At 51.5% G+C, this 17,372-nt stretch overlaps 1 protein-coding gene across 3 annotated transcripts in view; it reads left to right on the forward strand.

Moving 5' to 3' along the window:
- The first annotated feature begins 1,314 nt into the window (after positions 1-1,314).
- Positions 1,315-17,372, forward strand: part of LOC144947109 (patatin-like phospholipase domain-containing protein 4) — a 38,333-nt gene continuing 22,275 nt past the window's right edge. For 2 of the 3 annotated variants that reach the window (XM_078876315.1, XM_078876317.1), the window contains exons 1-4: positions 1,315-1,347; positions 10,313-10,415; positions 12,900-13,096; positions 13,188-13,282. In XM_078876315.1, coding sequence (XP_078732441.1) covers positions 12,914-13,096; positions 13,188-13,282 — 278 coding nt within the window. In that variant the 5' untranslated portion in view covers positions 1,315-1,347; positions 10,313-10,415; positions 12,900-12,913. Of the gene's footprint in view, positions 1,348-1,462; positions 1,472-10,312; positions 10,416-12,899; positions 13,097-13,187; positions 13,283-17,372 lie in introns of those variants that run through there. The other variant, XM_078876316.1, reaches the window with a different exon arrangement.

Here is a 17,372-nt window from a genome sequence, read left to right on the forward strand (position 1 = left end):
TGAGGTGTGACACGAGGTCTGTTATTTACGTAAACCCTAGGAAGAGGGGGAAATATAGGTGTCTCATTGTGGTCAGCCAACCACCACCAGCATCAGTGGGGCATCTTTATAGTAGATCCACTGCACCTACAGTCCTAGAACCCTCTACCTGCGAGACGGAGACTCTGGGGCCATTTAGAGTCACCCCCTTTTGGCACATTTTCTCTCAGCCCCTCTCCTCGTCAGGAGAGTTCCCTCCTTAAACTATTAACGAAACAATTGTTTATTTTACCAGGTAAGGCCCACTGAGCCTATGTAGCTCTTTTTAAAGAAGCGAATTGACCATAAATGATAGCTCAACGAAGTGGCTTATCGCGTGGAAAATTATAGCAGCCGAATGCTCTAAACGCGTGATGTTGATTCTAAATGTGGACGGAAAACCGAGGACCGGGATAAAAATTCACGAGAGACACCGCAAACTCCAAATATACAGTAGACGTCAGGTCGGGATCTAACTCACGACCTCCTGCATACCAGGCGAGATAGTTAACATCTCGCCACTGTGGAGAGATTGAGATCCAATACCAATACCCGCCATTTGTCACTAAGTGACGGCGACATCACCACGGCGCCTGTGCCAGGCTAGGTGCACTTTGAGGCCATGTGAAGTGTCGAAGGCTCGCTGACAGGTCTCGGGACAGAGCCAGCAGGTGCCATGGGTTGGCTGACTGAGATGACTGGTAGATGCACCACCAGCTGTACCCCCTACTGTGCCAAGCTAGGTGCAGGAGGAGGTCTCGGGATAGACCCAGCAGGTGCCATGGGTTGGCTGACTGAGATGATCGGTAGATGCACCACCAGGTGTAGCCCCTCAAACAGCAGCAGCAGAAACATCGCCCCCTACTGCGCAGAACTTGGTAGGATCCTTCTGTTAAAATATATATCTTGAGATACAGCGAGGGCTTTCCATGGGTTAACATGAGGATAAATAATAGCCATCTTGCCGGCGTCTTATCTCATTTGTTAGTCGAATCTAACGCATTGGAGTCGCATACATATACACCCCTTATCAGGGCATCAGGGCTTGCCTTATTACAGACCAATTCAGACCTGATTGGTTACCAGATATCTCAACGTTCATCCTACACAGTCCCATCACAAGGAGAGAAACAAAGAATTTGACAACAAAAATTTGCCCGCATTGAAGCGGCTGTACGCCGTATGGACCTCGAATCTAATTAATCTGGAAGGAAACCCTCTTGCCTGGCATGCGGTGGGGGGAGAGTCACGCAGCCCGGTGACGTCACCTCGCGTGTTGCGCAACAATGGCCGAGCGGGCCGAGGCGGACGGCGCCGCAAGTGAAGGCGGTGAGGTCTCGCGTGAACACAGAACCCCGAATCTTTAAATTCGGAGTGGAGGCAATCACAGAGGCGACACGGAGACACCGGGATATGGGGGCGGGGGGGAGCCGTTTCTCTTTGGACACTTTGGGTGTGTTGTTTCGCTGCCTTTTCATTATACCCCTCGTGAATGTTTAGGCGAGGGGCAGGCTGCTGGCCCGCCCTTAGCAACGCAGGCCGCGAGAGTCTCGCGAGAGTCTCGCGAGGTTCCGGCGTCCCTCGTGGCGGTTGCTCCGCACGCGGCGAGGCGAGGAGGGGTGGGCGTCCCGTGCGGGCTGTGGCTTGGTGGGCCGTGCGCGATTGCGGGCTTCAGTTTATTGGAGGGAGGGGAAAGACTTCAAAAGTTACTCTTTGGTTCTTTCGGTAAAGTCACGTAGGTGAAAAAAAAACACAAGAATAAAAATAGAAATAATCAAATTAAATCACGACGTTTCGAAAGCAACACAACCTTCCGTCGGACATAAGGGCACTCATGTATAACGTCCTTTCCACAAATGAACCACAATAGATTGCTGATCTCGTCAAGGAGCATACACCATCACGCGATCTCTGGTCGTCTTCACAGTGGCATTTTGGCTAACCATCGAACAAACATGGTCACAGCATCGCGCGCTTTCAGATGCGCTTCTGCGGCCGTCTGGAACGTTCTTCCGATATTAGGAAGCCACTGGAGAGATGCACTTTTAAATAATCGACATTCAAACGAATTTCTTTAGAACTGCTTTTGTGTTTTAGTTTGTTCTTCCCCCGCACCGCCGATCAGCACGGTTGGCTACTTACAGTGCGAAATAAGTTAAACATACACAATTGTTTATTTATTTTGTTTTCTTAACAGTGTATTTACTCGACCAAATACAAGTCTTGTACAATTATGGCACGATTTCAATTTTAAGTAACAAACGAGGGATACGTCTGACCACTCAATAATCTTCTTGGTTCTTTCGGTAAAGTCACGTAGAAGGGAAGTAATAAAATAATAAAAATAAAACATAATAAAATTATTCTCACGACGTTTCGGCCACAACGCAAGCAGCCGTCCTCAGGTGAAAAACAGGTCCGTCGAGGCGACCGAGTCTGAATGAAACAGCACACGAGCTTGGAGCATATATATAAGCTGGGCGCCTTGACAAAGGAATTTGCATATGAAGAGGAATTTAGCATATTTATGGGAAATGCAGGAATGTGATTAGTACTACTACATATGCATGTGCATTATGCAGGATTAACAGCATAAAAGGGAGCTGCAGTTGCTGCTGCTGCTCCTGCAGTTGCTGCTGCTGCTCCTGCAGTTGCTGCTGCTGCTCCTGCAGTTGCTGCTGCTGCTGCTCCTGCAGTTGCTGCTGCTGCTGCTCCTGCAGTTGCTGCTGCTGCTGCTCCTGCAGTTGCTGCTGCTGCTGCTCCTGCAGTTGCTGCTGCTGCTGCTCCTGCAGTTGCTGCTGCTGCTGCTCCTGCAGTTGCTGCTGCTGCTGCTCCTGCAGTTGCTGCTGCTGCTGCTCCTGCAGTTGCTGCTGCTGCTGCTCCTGCAGTTGCTGCTGCTGCTGCTCCTGCAGTTGCTGCTGCTGCTGCTCCTGCAGTTGCTGCTGCTGCTGCTCCTGCAGTTGCTGCTGCTGCTGCTCCTGCAGTTGCTGCTGCTGCTGCTCCTGCAGTTGCTGCTGCTGCTGCTCCTGCAGTTGCTGCTGCTGCTGCTCCTGCAGTTGCTGCTGCTGCTGCTCCTGCAGTTGCTGCTGCTGCTGCTCCTGCAGTTGCTGCTGCTGCTGCTCCTGCAGTTGCTGCTGCTGCTGCTCCTGCAGTTGCTGCTGCTGCTGCTCCTGCAGTTGCTGCTGCTGCTGCTCCTGCAGTTGCTGCTGCTGCTGCTCCTGCAGTTGCTGCTGCTGCTGCTCCTGCAGTTGCTGCTGCTGCTGCTCCTGCAGTTGCTGCTGCTGCTGCTCCTGCAGTTGCTGCTGCTGCTGCTCCTGCAGTTGCTGCTGCTGCTGCTCCTGCAGTTGCTGCTGATGCTGCTCCTGCAGTTGCTGCTGCTGCTGCTCCTGCAGTTGCTGCTGCTGCTGCTCCTGCAGTTGCTGCTGCTGCTGCTCCTGCAGTTGCTGCTGCTGCTGCTCCTGCAGTTGCTGCTGCTGCTGCTCCTGCAGTTGCTGCTGCTGCTGCTCCTGCAGTTGCTGCTGCTGCTGCTCCTGCAGTTGCTGCTGCTGCTGCTCCTGCAGTTGCTGCTGCTGCTGCTCCTGCAGTTGCTGCTGCTGCTGCTCCTGCAGTTGCTGCTGCTGCTGCTCCTGCAGTTGCTGCTGCTGCTGCTCCTGCAGTTGCTGCTGCTGCTGCTCCTGCAGTTGCTGCTGCTGCTGCTCCTGCAGTTGCTGCTGCTGCTGCTCCTGCAGTTGCTGCTGCTGCTGCTCCTGCAGTTGCTGCTGCTGCTGCTCCTGCAGTTGCTGCTGCTGCTGCTCCTGCAGTTGCTGCTGCTGCTGCTCCTGCAGTTGCTGCTGCTGCTGCTCCTGCAGTTGCTGCTGCTGCTGCTCCTGCAGTTGCTGCTGCTGCTGCTCCTGCAGTTGCTGCTGCTGCTGCTCCTGCAGTTGCTGCTGCTGCTGCTCCTGCAGTTGCTGCTGCTGCTGCTCCTGCAGTTGCTGCTGCTGCTGCTCCTGCAGTTGCTGCTGCTGCTGCTCCTGCAGTTGCTGCTGCTGCTGCTCCTGCAGTTGCTGCTGCTGCTGCTCCTGCAGTTGCTGCTGCTGCTGCTCCTGCAGTTGCTGCTGCTGCTGCTCCTGCAGTTGCTGCTGCTGCTGCTCCTGCAGTTGCTGCTGCTGCTGCTCCTGCAGTTGCTGCTGCTGCTCCTGCAGTTGCTGCTGCTGCTGCTCCTGCAGTTGCTGCTGCTGCTGCTCCTGCAGTTGCTGCTGCTGCTGCTCCTGCAGTTGCTGCTGCTGCTGCTCCTGCAGTTGCTGCTGCTGCTGCTCCTGCAGTTGCTGCTGCTGCTGCTCCTGCAGTTGCTGCTGCTGCTGCTCCTGCAGTTGCTGCTGCTGCTGCTCCTGCAGTTGCTGCTGCTGCTGCTCCTGCAGTTGCTGCTGCTGCTGCTCCTGCAGTTGCTGCTGCTGCTGCTCCTGCAGTTGCTGCTGCTGCTGCTCCTGCAGTTGCTGCTGCTGCTGCTCCTGCAGTTGCTGCTGCTGCTGCTCCTGCAGTTGCTGCTGCTGCTGCTCCTGCAGTTGCTGCTGCTGCTGCTCCTGCAGTTGCTGCTGCTGCTGCTCCTGCAGTTGCTGCTGCTGCTGCTCCTGCAGTTGCTGCTGCTCCTGCAGCTGCAGTTGCTGCTGCTGCTGCTGCAGTTGCTGCTGCAGTTGCTGCAGTTGCTGCTGCAGTTGCTGCAGTTGCTGCTGCAGTTGCTGCTGCAGTTGCTGCAGTTGCTGCTGCAGTTGCTGCAGTTGCTGCTGCAGTTGCTGCAGTTGCTGCTGCAGTTGCTGCTGCTGCTGCAGTTGCTGCTGCTGCTGCAGTTGCTGCTGCTGCAGTTGCTGCTGCTGCTGCAGTTGCTGCTGCTGCTGCTGCAGTTGCTGCTGCTGCTGCTGCAGTTGCTGCTGCTGCTGCTGCAGTTGCTGCTGCTGCTGCAGTTGCTGCTGCTGCTGCAGTTGCTGCTGCTGCAGTTGCTGCTGCTGCAGTTGCTGCTGCTGCAGTTGCTGCTGCTGCAGTTGCTGCTGCTGCAGTTGCTGCTGCTGCAGTTGCTGCTGCTGCTGCAGTTGCTGCTGCTGCTGCAGTTGCTGCTGCTGCTGCAGTTGCTGCTGCTGCAGTTGCTGCTGCTGCTGCAGTTGCTGCTGCTGCAGTTGCTGCTGCAGTTGCTGCTGCTGCTGCAGTTGCTGCTGCTGCTGCTGCAGTTGCTGCTGCTGCAGTTGCTGCTGCTGCTGCTGCAGTTGCTGCTGCTGCTGCAGTTGCTGCTGCTGCTGCAGTTGCTGCTGCTGCAGTTGCTGCTGCTGCTGCAGTTGCTGCTGCTGCAGTTGCTGCTGCTGCTGCAGTTGCTGCTGCTGCTGCTGCAGTTGCTGCTGCTGCTGCAGTTGCTGCTGCTGCTGCAGTTGCTGCTGCTGCTGCTGCTGCAGTTGCTGCTGCTGCTGCAGTTGCTGCTGCTGCTGCAGTTGCTGCTGCTGCAGTTGCTGCTGCTGCTGCAGTTGCTGCTGCTGCTGCAGTTGCTGCTGCTGCTGCAGTTGCTGCTGCTGCTGCAGTTGCTGCTGCTGCTGCAGTTGCTGCTGCTGCTGCAGTTGCTGCTGCTGCAGTTGCTGCTGCTGCTGCAGTTGCTGCTGCTGCTGCAGTTGCTGCTGCTGCTGCAGTTGCTGCTGCTGCTGCAGTTGCTGCTGCTGCTGCAGTTGCTGCTGCTGCAGTTGCTGCTGCTGCTGCAGTTGCTGCTGCTGCTGCAGTTGCTGCTGCTGCTGCAGTTGCTGCTGCTGCAGTTGCTGCTGCTGCTGCAGTTGCTGCTGCTGCTGCAGTTGCTGCTGCTGCTGCAGTTGCTGCTGCTGCTGCAGTTGCTGCTGCTGCTGCTGCAGTTGCTGCTGCTGCTGCAGTTGCTGCTGCTGCTGCAGTTGCTGCTGCTGCTGCTGCAGTTGCTGCTGCTGCTGCTGCAGTTGCTGCTGCTGCTGCAGTTGCTGCTGCTGCTGCAGTTGCTGCTGCTGCAGTTGCTGCTGCTGCTGCAGTTGCTGCTGCTGCTGCAGTTGCTGCTGCTGCTGCAGTTGCTGCTGCTGCTGCAGTTGCTGCTGCTCCTGCAGTTGCTGCTGCTCCTGCAGTTGCTGCTGCTCCTGCAGTTGCTGCTGCTCCTGCAGTTGCTGCTGCTGCTGCTGCTGCAGTTGCTGCTGCTGCTGCAGTTGCTGCTGCTGCTGCTGCAGTTGCTGCTGCTGCTGCAGTTGCTGCTGCAGTTGCTGCAGTTGCTGCTGCAGTTGCTGCTGCTGCTGCAGTTGCTGCTGCTGCTGCAGTTGCTGCAGTTGCTGCTGCAGTTGCTGCAGTTGCTGCTGCAGTTGCTGCTGCTGCTGCAGTTGCTGCTGCTGCTGCAGTTGCTGCTGCTGCTGCTGCAGTTGCTGCTGCTGCTGCAGTTGCTGCTGCTGCTGCAGTTGCTGCTGCTGCTGCAGTTGCTGCTGCTGCTGCAGTTGCTGCTGCTGCTGCTGCTGCAGTTGCTGCTGCTGCAGTTGCTGCTGCAGTTGCTGCTGCTGCAGTTGCTGCTGCTTCTGCTGCAGTTGCTGCTGCTGCTGCAGTTGCTGCTGCTGCTGCAGTTGCTGCTGCTGCTGCAGTTGCTGCTGCTGCAGTTGCTGCTGCTGCTGCAGTTGCTGCTGCTGCTGCAGTTGCTGCTGCTGCTGCAGTTGCTGCTGCTGCTGCAGTTGCTGCTGCTGCTGCTGCAGTTGCTGCTGCTGCTGCAGTTGCTGCTGCTGCTGCAGTTGCTGCTGCTGCAGTTGCTGCTGCTGCTGCAGTTGCTGCTGCTGCTGCAGTTGCTGCTGCTGCAGTTGCTGCTGTTGCAGTTGCTGCTGCTGCAGTTGCTGCTGCTGCTGCAGTTGCTGCTGCTGCTGCAGTTGCTGCTGCTGCTGCAGTTGCTGCTGCTGCTGCAGTTGCTGCTGCTGCTGCAGTTGCTGCTGCTGCTGCTGCAGTTGCTGCTGCTACTGCTGCTGCAGTTGCTGCTGCTGCTGCAGTTGCTGCTGCTGCAGTTGCTGCTGCTGCTGCTGCAGTTGCTGCTGCTGCAGTTGCTGCTGCTGCTGCAGTTGCTGCTGCTGCTGCAGTTGCTGCTGCTGCAGTTGCTGCTGCTGCAGTTGCTGCTGCTGCTGCTGCAGTTGCTGCTGCTGCTGCAGTTGCTGCTGCTGCTGCTGCTGCAGTTGCTGCTGCTGCAGTTGCTGCTGCTGCTGCAGTTGCTGCTGCTGCTGCAGTTGCTGCTGCTGCTGCAGTTGCTGCTGCTGCTGCAGTTGCTGCTGCTGCTGCAGTTGCTGCTGCTGCTGCAGTTGCTGCTGCTGCTGCAGTTGCTGCTGCTGCTGCAGTTGCTGCTGCTGCTGCAGTTGCTGCTGCTGCTGCAGTTGCTGCTGCTGCTGCTGCAGTTGCTGCTGCTGCTGCAGTTGCTGCTGCTGCAGTTGCTGCTGCTGCTGCAGTTGCTGCTGCTGCTGCAGTTGCTGCTGCTGCTGCTGCAGTTGCTGCTGCTGCTGCTGCAGTTGCTGCTGCTGCTGCAGTTGCTGCTGCTGCAGTTGCTGCTGCTGCTGCAGTTGCTGCTGCTGCTGCTGCTGCAGTTGCTGCTGCTGCTGCTGCAGTTGCTGCTGCTGCTGCAGTTGCTGCTGCTGCAGTTGCTGCTGCTTCTGCAGTTGCTGCTGCTGCTGCAGTTGCTGCTGCTGCTGCAGTTGCTGCTGCTGCTGCAGTTGCTGCTGCTGCTGCAGTTGCTGCTGCTGCTGCAGTTGCTGCTGCTGCTGCAGTTGCTGCTGCTGCAGTTGCTGCTGCTGCTGCAGTTGCTGCTGCTGCTGCAGTTGCTGCTGCTGCTGCAGTTGCTGCTGCTGCTGCAGTTGCTGCTGCTGCTGCAGTTGCTGCTGCTGCTGCAGTTGCTGCTGCTGCAGTTGCTGCTGCTGCTGCAGTTGCTGCTGCTGCTGCAGTTGCTGCTGCTGCAGTTGCTGCTGCTGCTGCAGTTGCTGCTGCTGCAGTTGCTGCTGCTGCTGCTGCAGTTGCTGCTGCTGCTGCAGTTGCTGCTGCTGCAGTTGCTGCTGCTGCTGCAGTTGCTGCTGCTGCAGTTGCTGCTGCTGCTGCAGTTGCTGCTGCTGCTGCAGTTGCTGCTGCTGCTGCTGCAGTTGCTGCTGCTGCTGCTGCAGTTGCTGCTGCTGCTGCTGCAGTTGCTGCTGCTGCTGCTGCAGTTGCTGCAGCTGCAGCAGCTGCAGCAGCAGCAACTGCAGCAGCAGCAACTGCAGCTCCCTTTGATGCTGTTAATCCTGCATAATGCACATGCATATGTAGTACTAATCACATTCCTGCATTTCCCATAAATATGCTACATTCCTCTTCATATGCAAATTCCTTTGTCAAGGCGCCCAGCTTATATATATGCTCCAAGCTCGTGTGCTGTTTCATTCAGACTCTGTCGCCTCGACGGACCTGGTTTTCACCTGAGGACGGCTGCTTGCATTGTGGCCGAAACGTCGTGAGAATAATTTTATTATGTTTTATTTTTATTATTTTATTACTTCCCTTCTACGTGACTTTACCGAAAGAACCAAGAAGATGAATCCCTGCAGTCACGAAAGCTTTAAATCGACACTCATAATAAATTAGAACGTTAATCCATCAACCTAGGCGGACACGTAAAATATGCATAAAGTGCTTGTCAACACCAAATCTTCTAAATTGGTGAGACCTCAAACTGGAAAAAAAACGGGAAAAGCCCCAAAAACAGACAGAAACCCAAGAAACTGCGATGGAATCTTTAGGAATTGAGGGAAACCCAAGAAACTGAAAGGAAACTCAAGAAACAGACCCCTGCCCCCCCCAAAAAAAACCCAAGGATACGAGGCATATCATTTATTTAAAACTGTTATGTGGGCAAGGGCGAGTCTAATTTTGGATAAGAGGTGGGGGGGCTACTGAGTGAGTTTGCATTGCAGCAAAACCTATTCTCATAATTTGGTACCGGTAAAGGAGGTCCCATAAATGTTCTTATTCCGACATATAAGACCCGAACCACCAACAGCGGCTGCCGTTGAGACACTGCAATAAATAGGGCTGAGTGTATTATTCACAACAGCATACTTGTCAACCGATAAGGTTTGGCCATATTCAGGGAAATAGTTTTCAGGTTTATACGGCGTACAGCCTTTTCAATCCGGGCAAAAAAAATGTTTTTGTCTACTTCATGGTGTTTCTCCCTTGTGATTGGACTTTGTAGGATGAACGTTGAGATTTATAAGGGCACGGGGTGCACCAATAAGATCTGAATTCGTCTGTAATAAAGTCGGCACTGAGAAGGGGTTGACAAGGTATGCGACTAAAACAACGTGAGAATCCGTTTGCACTGCCATGAGAATCCACTCAATTGTGACAAACCATGAGTCTTGAGGGTAGCGATCTGTGGGACTTACAAATACTGCATGAATATTGTTTGCCAGCAAACATTAGTTTAAACAGGTAAAAATGGCAGCAAGTTCATTGGTACTTGGATATGTGGATGGGTTTTGTTTTTCCAGGCGAGTGCATGAAGAGACATTTAGTCTGCTTTTCAAGGGTGGCCTGAGTCAACAAGTGACAACCAATGCAGTGTAACACAACGCACAGCTAAAAATAACGCACGGAAAAAGCAAATGCACAACAACGTTACGTGTAGCATGTTATTTGGTGATGCTGTTACGGTTTTGGCAGTGGTGCACAAGCGCATATGATAATACATTCGTCAATAACACTGTGTGACCTTAAAATGTAAACAATGTTAATTAGATGTTTTATTTTACCCGGCCATAAACGATAGTCGAACGAAGTGGCTTATCACGTGGAAATGTACAGCAGCCAGATACTAGAAAAATATATAGGTGGCATTTGGGGCAGTGGACCTTCATGACAGCACGGAGGTTGAGTGGCAGCTGTATGTCTGCTGTGAAGAAGGACAATTTCCTGAAATATAACGTTTTTTTGTTTAAAGGCAGTGTTATTGACAAATGTGATTTTTTTTAACCTCATAGGTAAGTCAAAGCAATCTCTTTAGATTTGTTTAAACAAAATATATAATGAAGGTGAAACATTAACAAAAAATGCAATGTGTTGGCTGGGTGCAGTGTTGTCAAAAGCATTTGCACCCAACATTTTCGAGCAATTAATCCAGTTGGTTGTTTTGAACAGATTAACTGTGAGTGGGGTTAAATGCCACCCAGTTAATTTGAAGTTTTATTTATTTAAATGAAGCAACACTTTGGACTGTTTTTCACTTCACTGACCCTCTTTAGCTATCGGTGGCCTCCTAAACAAATGGTGTCTTTGCTGTGTGCAGTTCTTCCAGGGCCTTTTGGTGCTCCTGCTGGTGCCAACTTCATGTGGTGACACATTCTCCTCCTGCCCCTCTACTTCCACCAACACTGAACTCACTGCTCTCTGTAAGAAAACGCATGCATGGTCTCTGCTATTACTCTTCGCATTTGGTTTGTTGTGCTTCCCCTTCACCTCCGATTAGCACGGTTGGCTATGTACGGTACGAAAGAAGTTCAACATACATTGCACGCTTAGCAGTGGAACCTTGGATTAAGGGTGACACTGGGTTCATGTGAATGAGAGTGACGCTGGGTTAATGGCTGCTGTAGGGCTACATAGACAGCAGAGGGCAGTACAGTAGAATCCATGACTGTACTGTCCAAGCTCCATGATAAGGCAATATAAATTCTCAGTTGCTTCAAAAAAATGTTACAACATGGTGCTGTTGTCAATCCATTGCTGAGTGAAGGCCATCCTGCACTGTGTCGGTCATGGAAATTTTTGTCACCAGTCCTCATCGCTATGCTGGTCATCGCAGGTTGGTGAGGACCTGTTTAGATTACATTCCCCGCCAGCAGTGGAAATGTAAACGTATATGTGCCACTATGAAACCTGTTCGGTTTTTTGCAGCAGCTCATGTTCGCCGCCGTTTACCCTCTGCGGAAACATGGCAGCAGTAGGAATAGTAAACGTTTCTTTTTCATGCCAGTATGCACGTGCTTTGTGGGCGTGCCACGGTGGCGATATGTTTACTACTTCACCTGGTATGCAGGAGGCTGTGAGTTTGATCCCTACCCTGACATCTGCTGTATATTTGGAGTGTGCGTGATTTTTCTCTGGAAGATTGTGTGGGGATATTCCTTCCATAAGTGGAACGATCAGGGGACTCCACCACGCTGTGAATGTGGTGGTGAGGATGCAAACCCATCAGGTCCACACCACTGTGGCGAGATGTTAACTACCTCGCCTCATATACAGGAGGTTGTGTGTTCGATCCCGACCATGACGATGCCTGGTGTATTTTTGGAATTTGCATGTCTCTCCCCGTGGTCACGTGGACTTTTTTCTGGGTCCTCCGATTTTTCCCTCCAAGTTTAGAATCAACATACGTTTAGAGTATTTGGCTGCTATACATTTCCACGTAATAAGTCACTTCGTTGAGCTATCATTTGTGACCAGATCACTTCTGAAAAAGAGCTTCATAGCTCAGTGGGCCTTACCTGGTAAAATAAAAAATAGTTTTGGTTTAATACTATCTGCGCTTTCTAGCACGTTCCAACTGCTGCCCGCCACTGATGTTGTGACCAAGAATCGAGCTCAGGTCCTAGCACGGTGTGCTAAACACTGCACCACCGCTGCAATGAAATGTAGTAATACATCTCTATCTGTGCCTATACATTAATAATACTAATACATGAACAGTTTGTAATGCGCACAAAATGTTGCGAAACGGATGTAATAATTGTCGGATTGTTAACTTGGAAGTGTCGATCACAGGGGTCAAGGTTTCTCGTGCGGCGCCTCCACGTTGGTTTTGTTCATCCAGCTGAGAGCTCAAGACAACAGCACAGGGCTCATTTGCAACAGTGGTCTGGGCCACCAAATGACATGGATACCCATAACGATTCATAGAGACCCATAGGGATATAAAGACACCCCATACGGTTACATAGAGAAAGATAGAGTTACAGAGAGACCCATAGAAGCACGTAGAGCTATAGAGACTCATAGAGATACAAATACCCCATAGAGCTACATACAGACACAGATATACAGAGAGACCCATAGAGATATTTCGTGATACATAGGGACACATAGTGATACATAAAGATACATGAATTATAGAGAGACACATAGAGATACATAAAGACACATACAACTACATAGAGACACATATACATAGAGACCCATATAGATATATAGATATATATTGTTTATAGAGAGCCATATAGGGATACATAGAGATATAGAAATATAGACATAGACCCATATAGATATGTTATATTAAGTTTATTCTGTTTAACCAGGTGGGAAGTCAGGAAAGACCTGGGCCATTCAGCCGACTTCTGAAGGCGAATGAAGTCTGAATGCATACTCTTTGGTTCTTTTGTTAAAGTCACGTAGGTAGAAATAAAATAAAATAAATCACGACGTTTCGGGCACAACACAAGCGTCCGTCATCAGGTGGGACAACCACAGCAAGAAACAATTGCTGAAGTGGGAAAAAGGGCTGCTGTGACAAGAGGCCCACTTCAGCAATTGCTTCATGCTGTGGTTGTCCCACCTGATGACGGTTGCTTGTGTTGCGCCCGAAACGTCGTGATTTATTTTATTTTATTTCTACCTACGTGACTTTACTGAAAGAACCAAAGGGTATGGATTCCTGCAGTCATGATAGCTTAAAATCAAGATTGAAGTCTGAATGCTTCGTACATGGAGCAGGAGAGAGAGTTTCAGATGCGCTTGAGCAGCCACGCTACCGGCTCAGGCAGGACCACTCCTGGCTTTGCGCACACGTGGTAGATCCTACTCTCTGTACACGCGATGGATGTCTGTGTACGCAAGATAGATTTTGCTTTCTCTCGCTCCGCCTCTTGTTTTTGTCTCAGTGGCGCGAGAGGCGATGGTGCCGCTGCTGGGTTTGTCGTTTGCTGGCTCGGGCTTCTTGGGCGTGTATCACCTGGGCGCGGCGAGCGCGCTGCTGCGGTGCGGGCGCCGGCTTCTGGGCGCCGTGGACGCCTACGCGGGGGCCTCGGCCGGGGCTCTCGCCGCGGCCGTCATGGTGACCGCGCCGCACAGGATTGCGGTGAGTGCTGCTCGGCGATCGAGGGTGGGGCCGCTCGGCGATTGTGGGTGGGAACCCTAAATCGACGTGTCCCCGTGTGTCGTCTCTCCAGGACTGCACGGAGTTCTCGTACAAGTTTGCAGAGGAGATCCGCTCCCAGCACCTGGGCGCCTTGACCCCCGGCTTCCCCTTCATGCAGAAGCTTCGGTACGGCGATCGGTCGTAAATCGTTGCATCTTTAACCTTCTGTTAGGCCAAAGGGCGAATTTGAGTCTTTACTTAATTTGCATGTGAATTACATGAATGTGACTAGGTTCATCCCGGTTTTTCCCTCAAGATTTAGAACATGCGTTTAGATTATTTTGCTGCTCTACATTTCCACATGAGAGCCACTTCGTTGAGCTATCATTTGTGGCCAGGTCACTTCTGAAAAAGAAGCTAATAGCTCAGTGGGCTTTATCTGGAAAATAAAATTGTGTAGTTTTATTCGTCTAATTTTTTTCAAGTGATTTGTTTATCTTTCCTATACTTTGCACTATATGATGCAATCCCTTAAAAGCAAGTTGGGGGGGGGGGAAGGAGAGGGGCGCCAGGCACAACGCATCGGGAGGGGGAGGGGGGCGGGGCCAAAAGGATGTGCTAGACGATGTGATCTACGGCGCGAAAGCGGCCGCTGCCGCACACGCCAACGCATTGGACAGAGAGGGGGAGGGGAGGGCGACGGTGTGGAAGCGATTGTGCGCAAGCGACAAACTACTGCACACGCCAACACAATGGACAAAGAGGGGGAGGGGAGGTCTGAATACACATTATAGACAAAATAACGAAAATGCCCATGTTTATTCCAATGCTGGCTGACCAATGAAGAGAGCAAAGTAAGGTAAAATAGTGCCTGTCAGACAAGATGGTCCAAAAAATTTTGTAATTAAGTCTTTTTTGCGTGGTTGATAACATCTTTCCAATGATTACTAAGTTTGTACCCATCATCACGGTTGAAATTATGTCTGTGTTTGTATATTTGTATGGCTTCGTGTACAAACCTTTGATGGTAGCCGGGAGGTTTGCAGAGAACCTTGGTCTCGGAAAAGACAATTTCATGAGAGCCCACCGAGTTGTAGCAATGATCGGCAACGGCAGAAGAATCAGTTCTGCCGTGTTTCAGATCTGACTTGTGCTCGCGGACACGATCAGAAACATGACGTTTCGTTTCTCCAATGTAGCAATCACCACAAATGCAACTCAATTTGTAGACTCCAGGATACTGTAAGTCAGGAACGACATCCTTCACAGATGGAATCAGATCACGGATTTTATGCACCGTACTGAATCGGACTTGGATCTTATGTTTGTTTAGAATTTTGGAGATCTTTTTGGTCACGCCTGCTATGTATGGTAACGTGATGGTTTTGGTCGGAGTTTCATGTGGCTGTTTCTGTGTGGTGGGAGAGACAGCTTGGCGGATAGTACGGTCAGAGTATCCGTTCATCCTGAGGGCCCGATGTACATGTCTTAATTCACCGGTCAGGTGGTGTTTGTCAGAAATGCCATGGGCTCTGTGGTATAGCGTTTTGATGAGAGAATTCTTTTGAGATGGGTGGTGGTGGGAATCCGGTTTCAAGTAAGGGATTGCATCTTGAATCATTGCCTCACTTGATGCAGCTAATCTGGCAGTGACGGTCCCACCTGATGACGGAGACTTGTGTTGCCTCCGAAACGTCGTGATTTTTTGTTTTTTATTTTATTTTATTTTCATTAATTTTGATGTTCTACCTACGTGACTTTACCGAAAAAAACCTAAGAATAAAGATAATTTATGGGTTCCGATATTCAAATCACTTGCACGACATACGTTATTTGTATGAAAGGATAATACCCATCCATCAGAATCTGATCCGGTGTGCCGATGAGAATCGGATTCGAGCGCAGGCCGATGGCATCTGAGTTGATTTGATTTTTAGACCCAAACCTTGCTCCCATAATAAGGCATTCAGTGTTCTTCGCGTGTTATTTTTTCATTGTTTAGGGTCAGGGGTAGTAAACCGAGACTCTCTGTCAAAGCCCCCCAGTCAACCTTCACTTGGTGAGAGGTTAGTAAATCGCATCTGCCCACACAGCCTATAACTGCCTTCCCTCAGCTATCCTTGCTATTAGCTCATTCATTCGTCACGCATAGACCGTGAAGAACCGTTGCGCTCTTGCGACAGCATTCGCATCAACTGCTCTTGGCTGCCGTACACCGGCGTCTCGAGTGATTTGTTTGATCCACGGAACGCGGGGGGGGGGGGGTCGCTACCATGTGGGAGGGCGGCGCTATACGTGGGTGGCGCAGTGGCCATGTGTGCTGGGTTGTGAACCCGAGTTTGAATTCCAGCTCCCGGCCAACATCGATAACGAATATCTGAACTGGACTGGTTGACTCAGCTATGAACGCGTACACGGTGCGATGTGTAAACATCAGCACTGGGGAGATATAGCAGGCGGATGTGCGAGTCACACCACCCCCTCATGTGCCGTGTTGGCCTTCAAAGGTGCTCACTAACAACACGCGCATGTGGCCTGTGATTCAGAATTGCGGAGTCAGCGAAGGTTGGCGGATCACACAAATGTTGTCAGATTCCCTTCCCGCGGGCGTCCAGGAGGAGCCATACCCAGGCTCGCCAGGAGAATGCGGTACAGCGAAACGTGGACTGATTTTATAATACAGGTTTTTTTGGGTTATATCGCGTAAATATCAGTGACATGCGGTGAGGTCAATGGCTGGGGAGGCACTGGCTAGTGTCAGAGCCAGATTCACACACTGAGGGGGGGGGGGGGGGCGTGGCCTCACTGAGGGGGGCATGTCCTCACTGAGGGGGGCATGTTAGACACGTCCCCCTCAGTGAGGCAGATGTGATAGCTGCCTCCCTTGGTGCTTTTTCATTGCAGCGAGTCTAAATATCTTTATACACATACGTGAAATAAGTTATCTGGAGTATGGAAGGCGAGGACATGAAAAGAAGGGGTCTACAAACATTACATTGGTGACATACTGAGATGGTAACAGGCACGCGCTTATTGCCCGCACTCCATCCAGTTACTGAGGGGTTGCGCAATCAGAGGGGAGGCTGAGCTCGTTGCTGCCTCACCTCTCGTCTCTTCCTGTATTTGCAGCGGAGCTCCGCAAATTTGATGATTTTGACTATAAAAATGATTGGAATCGTACAGAAACTACATTTATAACACAGATCAGTGGAAAAATCTTAATATTTATTTGATTTGATTATTCTTTTTTTTTTACTTTTCGTGACAGCTATTTTCATTGGAGTATGACAGGTGAGGCTCTGCCTCCCCTGCCTCCCCTGACCGCACGTCCCTGGTAAATATATAAATGTGTCGTTAAACTCGCCACCACCCGACACAGCCAATTAGTAAGGTTGTCCCGTAAACAGAACGTGCCAATTAGTTACTGGTACAGCACACCGGTGTGTTAGAGAGCAAAGCCACAACATTTACAATCTGAGTACAACGTTTCGCCAGTAATTACGAGTTTCATCAGACGACAGCCAGATTTGTGGGCTGATTTCATCTGTCCTATTTGTATGGGATAAAGTGTTGCCCTCCTCGCACGCGTGGGTTTTCTCCGGTTGCTCCGATTTCCTCCTAAATGTATGAACACTCGTTAATTAGCTGATATAGAGGACCGCAGAGCTTGACGGGGGAAGGGACAGTGCTTTGGCGCCGGCTCGGCATGTAGCTGCTGCCTTCTTGCTTGTTTGGGGTTCTGGCTCGTGCCTCAGAATCGTTCTCTCTCTCTCTTCGAGCTGTAATTGAATACCGTGCGGTAGCGCATTGCAAGTTGACATTGCTATTAATAGCTCGTGTGGGCTACACTGGAGATTTGCGTCTTGTGCGTGCATGTGTTTGTGCGCTTGTGCGCTTGTGCGTGCGTGTGTGCCAATTATCTTCGTCAATCCCTGGCACCTGGATCTGTTCGGTGCCTTTGACACTAAGGATTAACGTGAGGTGGTGGCTGCTTTCTACTCGTACAAACTCCACTCGCTAAAAGTGCACCACGCCTGGTACAAGCGCTGTGGTGATGTCACCACCACTTAGTGGCGTACGGCGACGGCTGTTGTTGTTGCTGTGCGTGTGAGCAGTTAGCGTTCTGCGCTACGAACCTGGCAAGCCGAGTTCGATTCACATCGGTGCCGATGATATGAATCGATCCTGGGCCTCCTCTCGGTCGACTCAGCCTTACATGAGTACCTGGTGCATTGTGTAAACATGAGGGAGAAAAAGGCGGCCGGGTGTGGTGTTG

Source organism: Lampetra fluviatilis, chromosome 43 (assembly GCF_964198595.1).
Source record: "Lampetra fluviatilis chromosome 43, kcLamFluv1.1, whole genome shotgun sequence".
In the NCBI taxonomy this organism is placed as follows: domain Eukaryota; kingdom Metazoa; phylum Chordata; class Hyperoartia; order Petromyzontiformes; family Petromyzontidae; genus Lampetra; species Lampetra fluviatilis.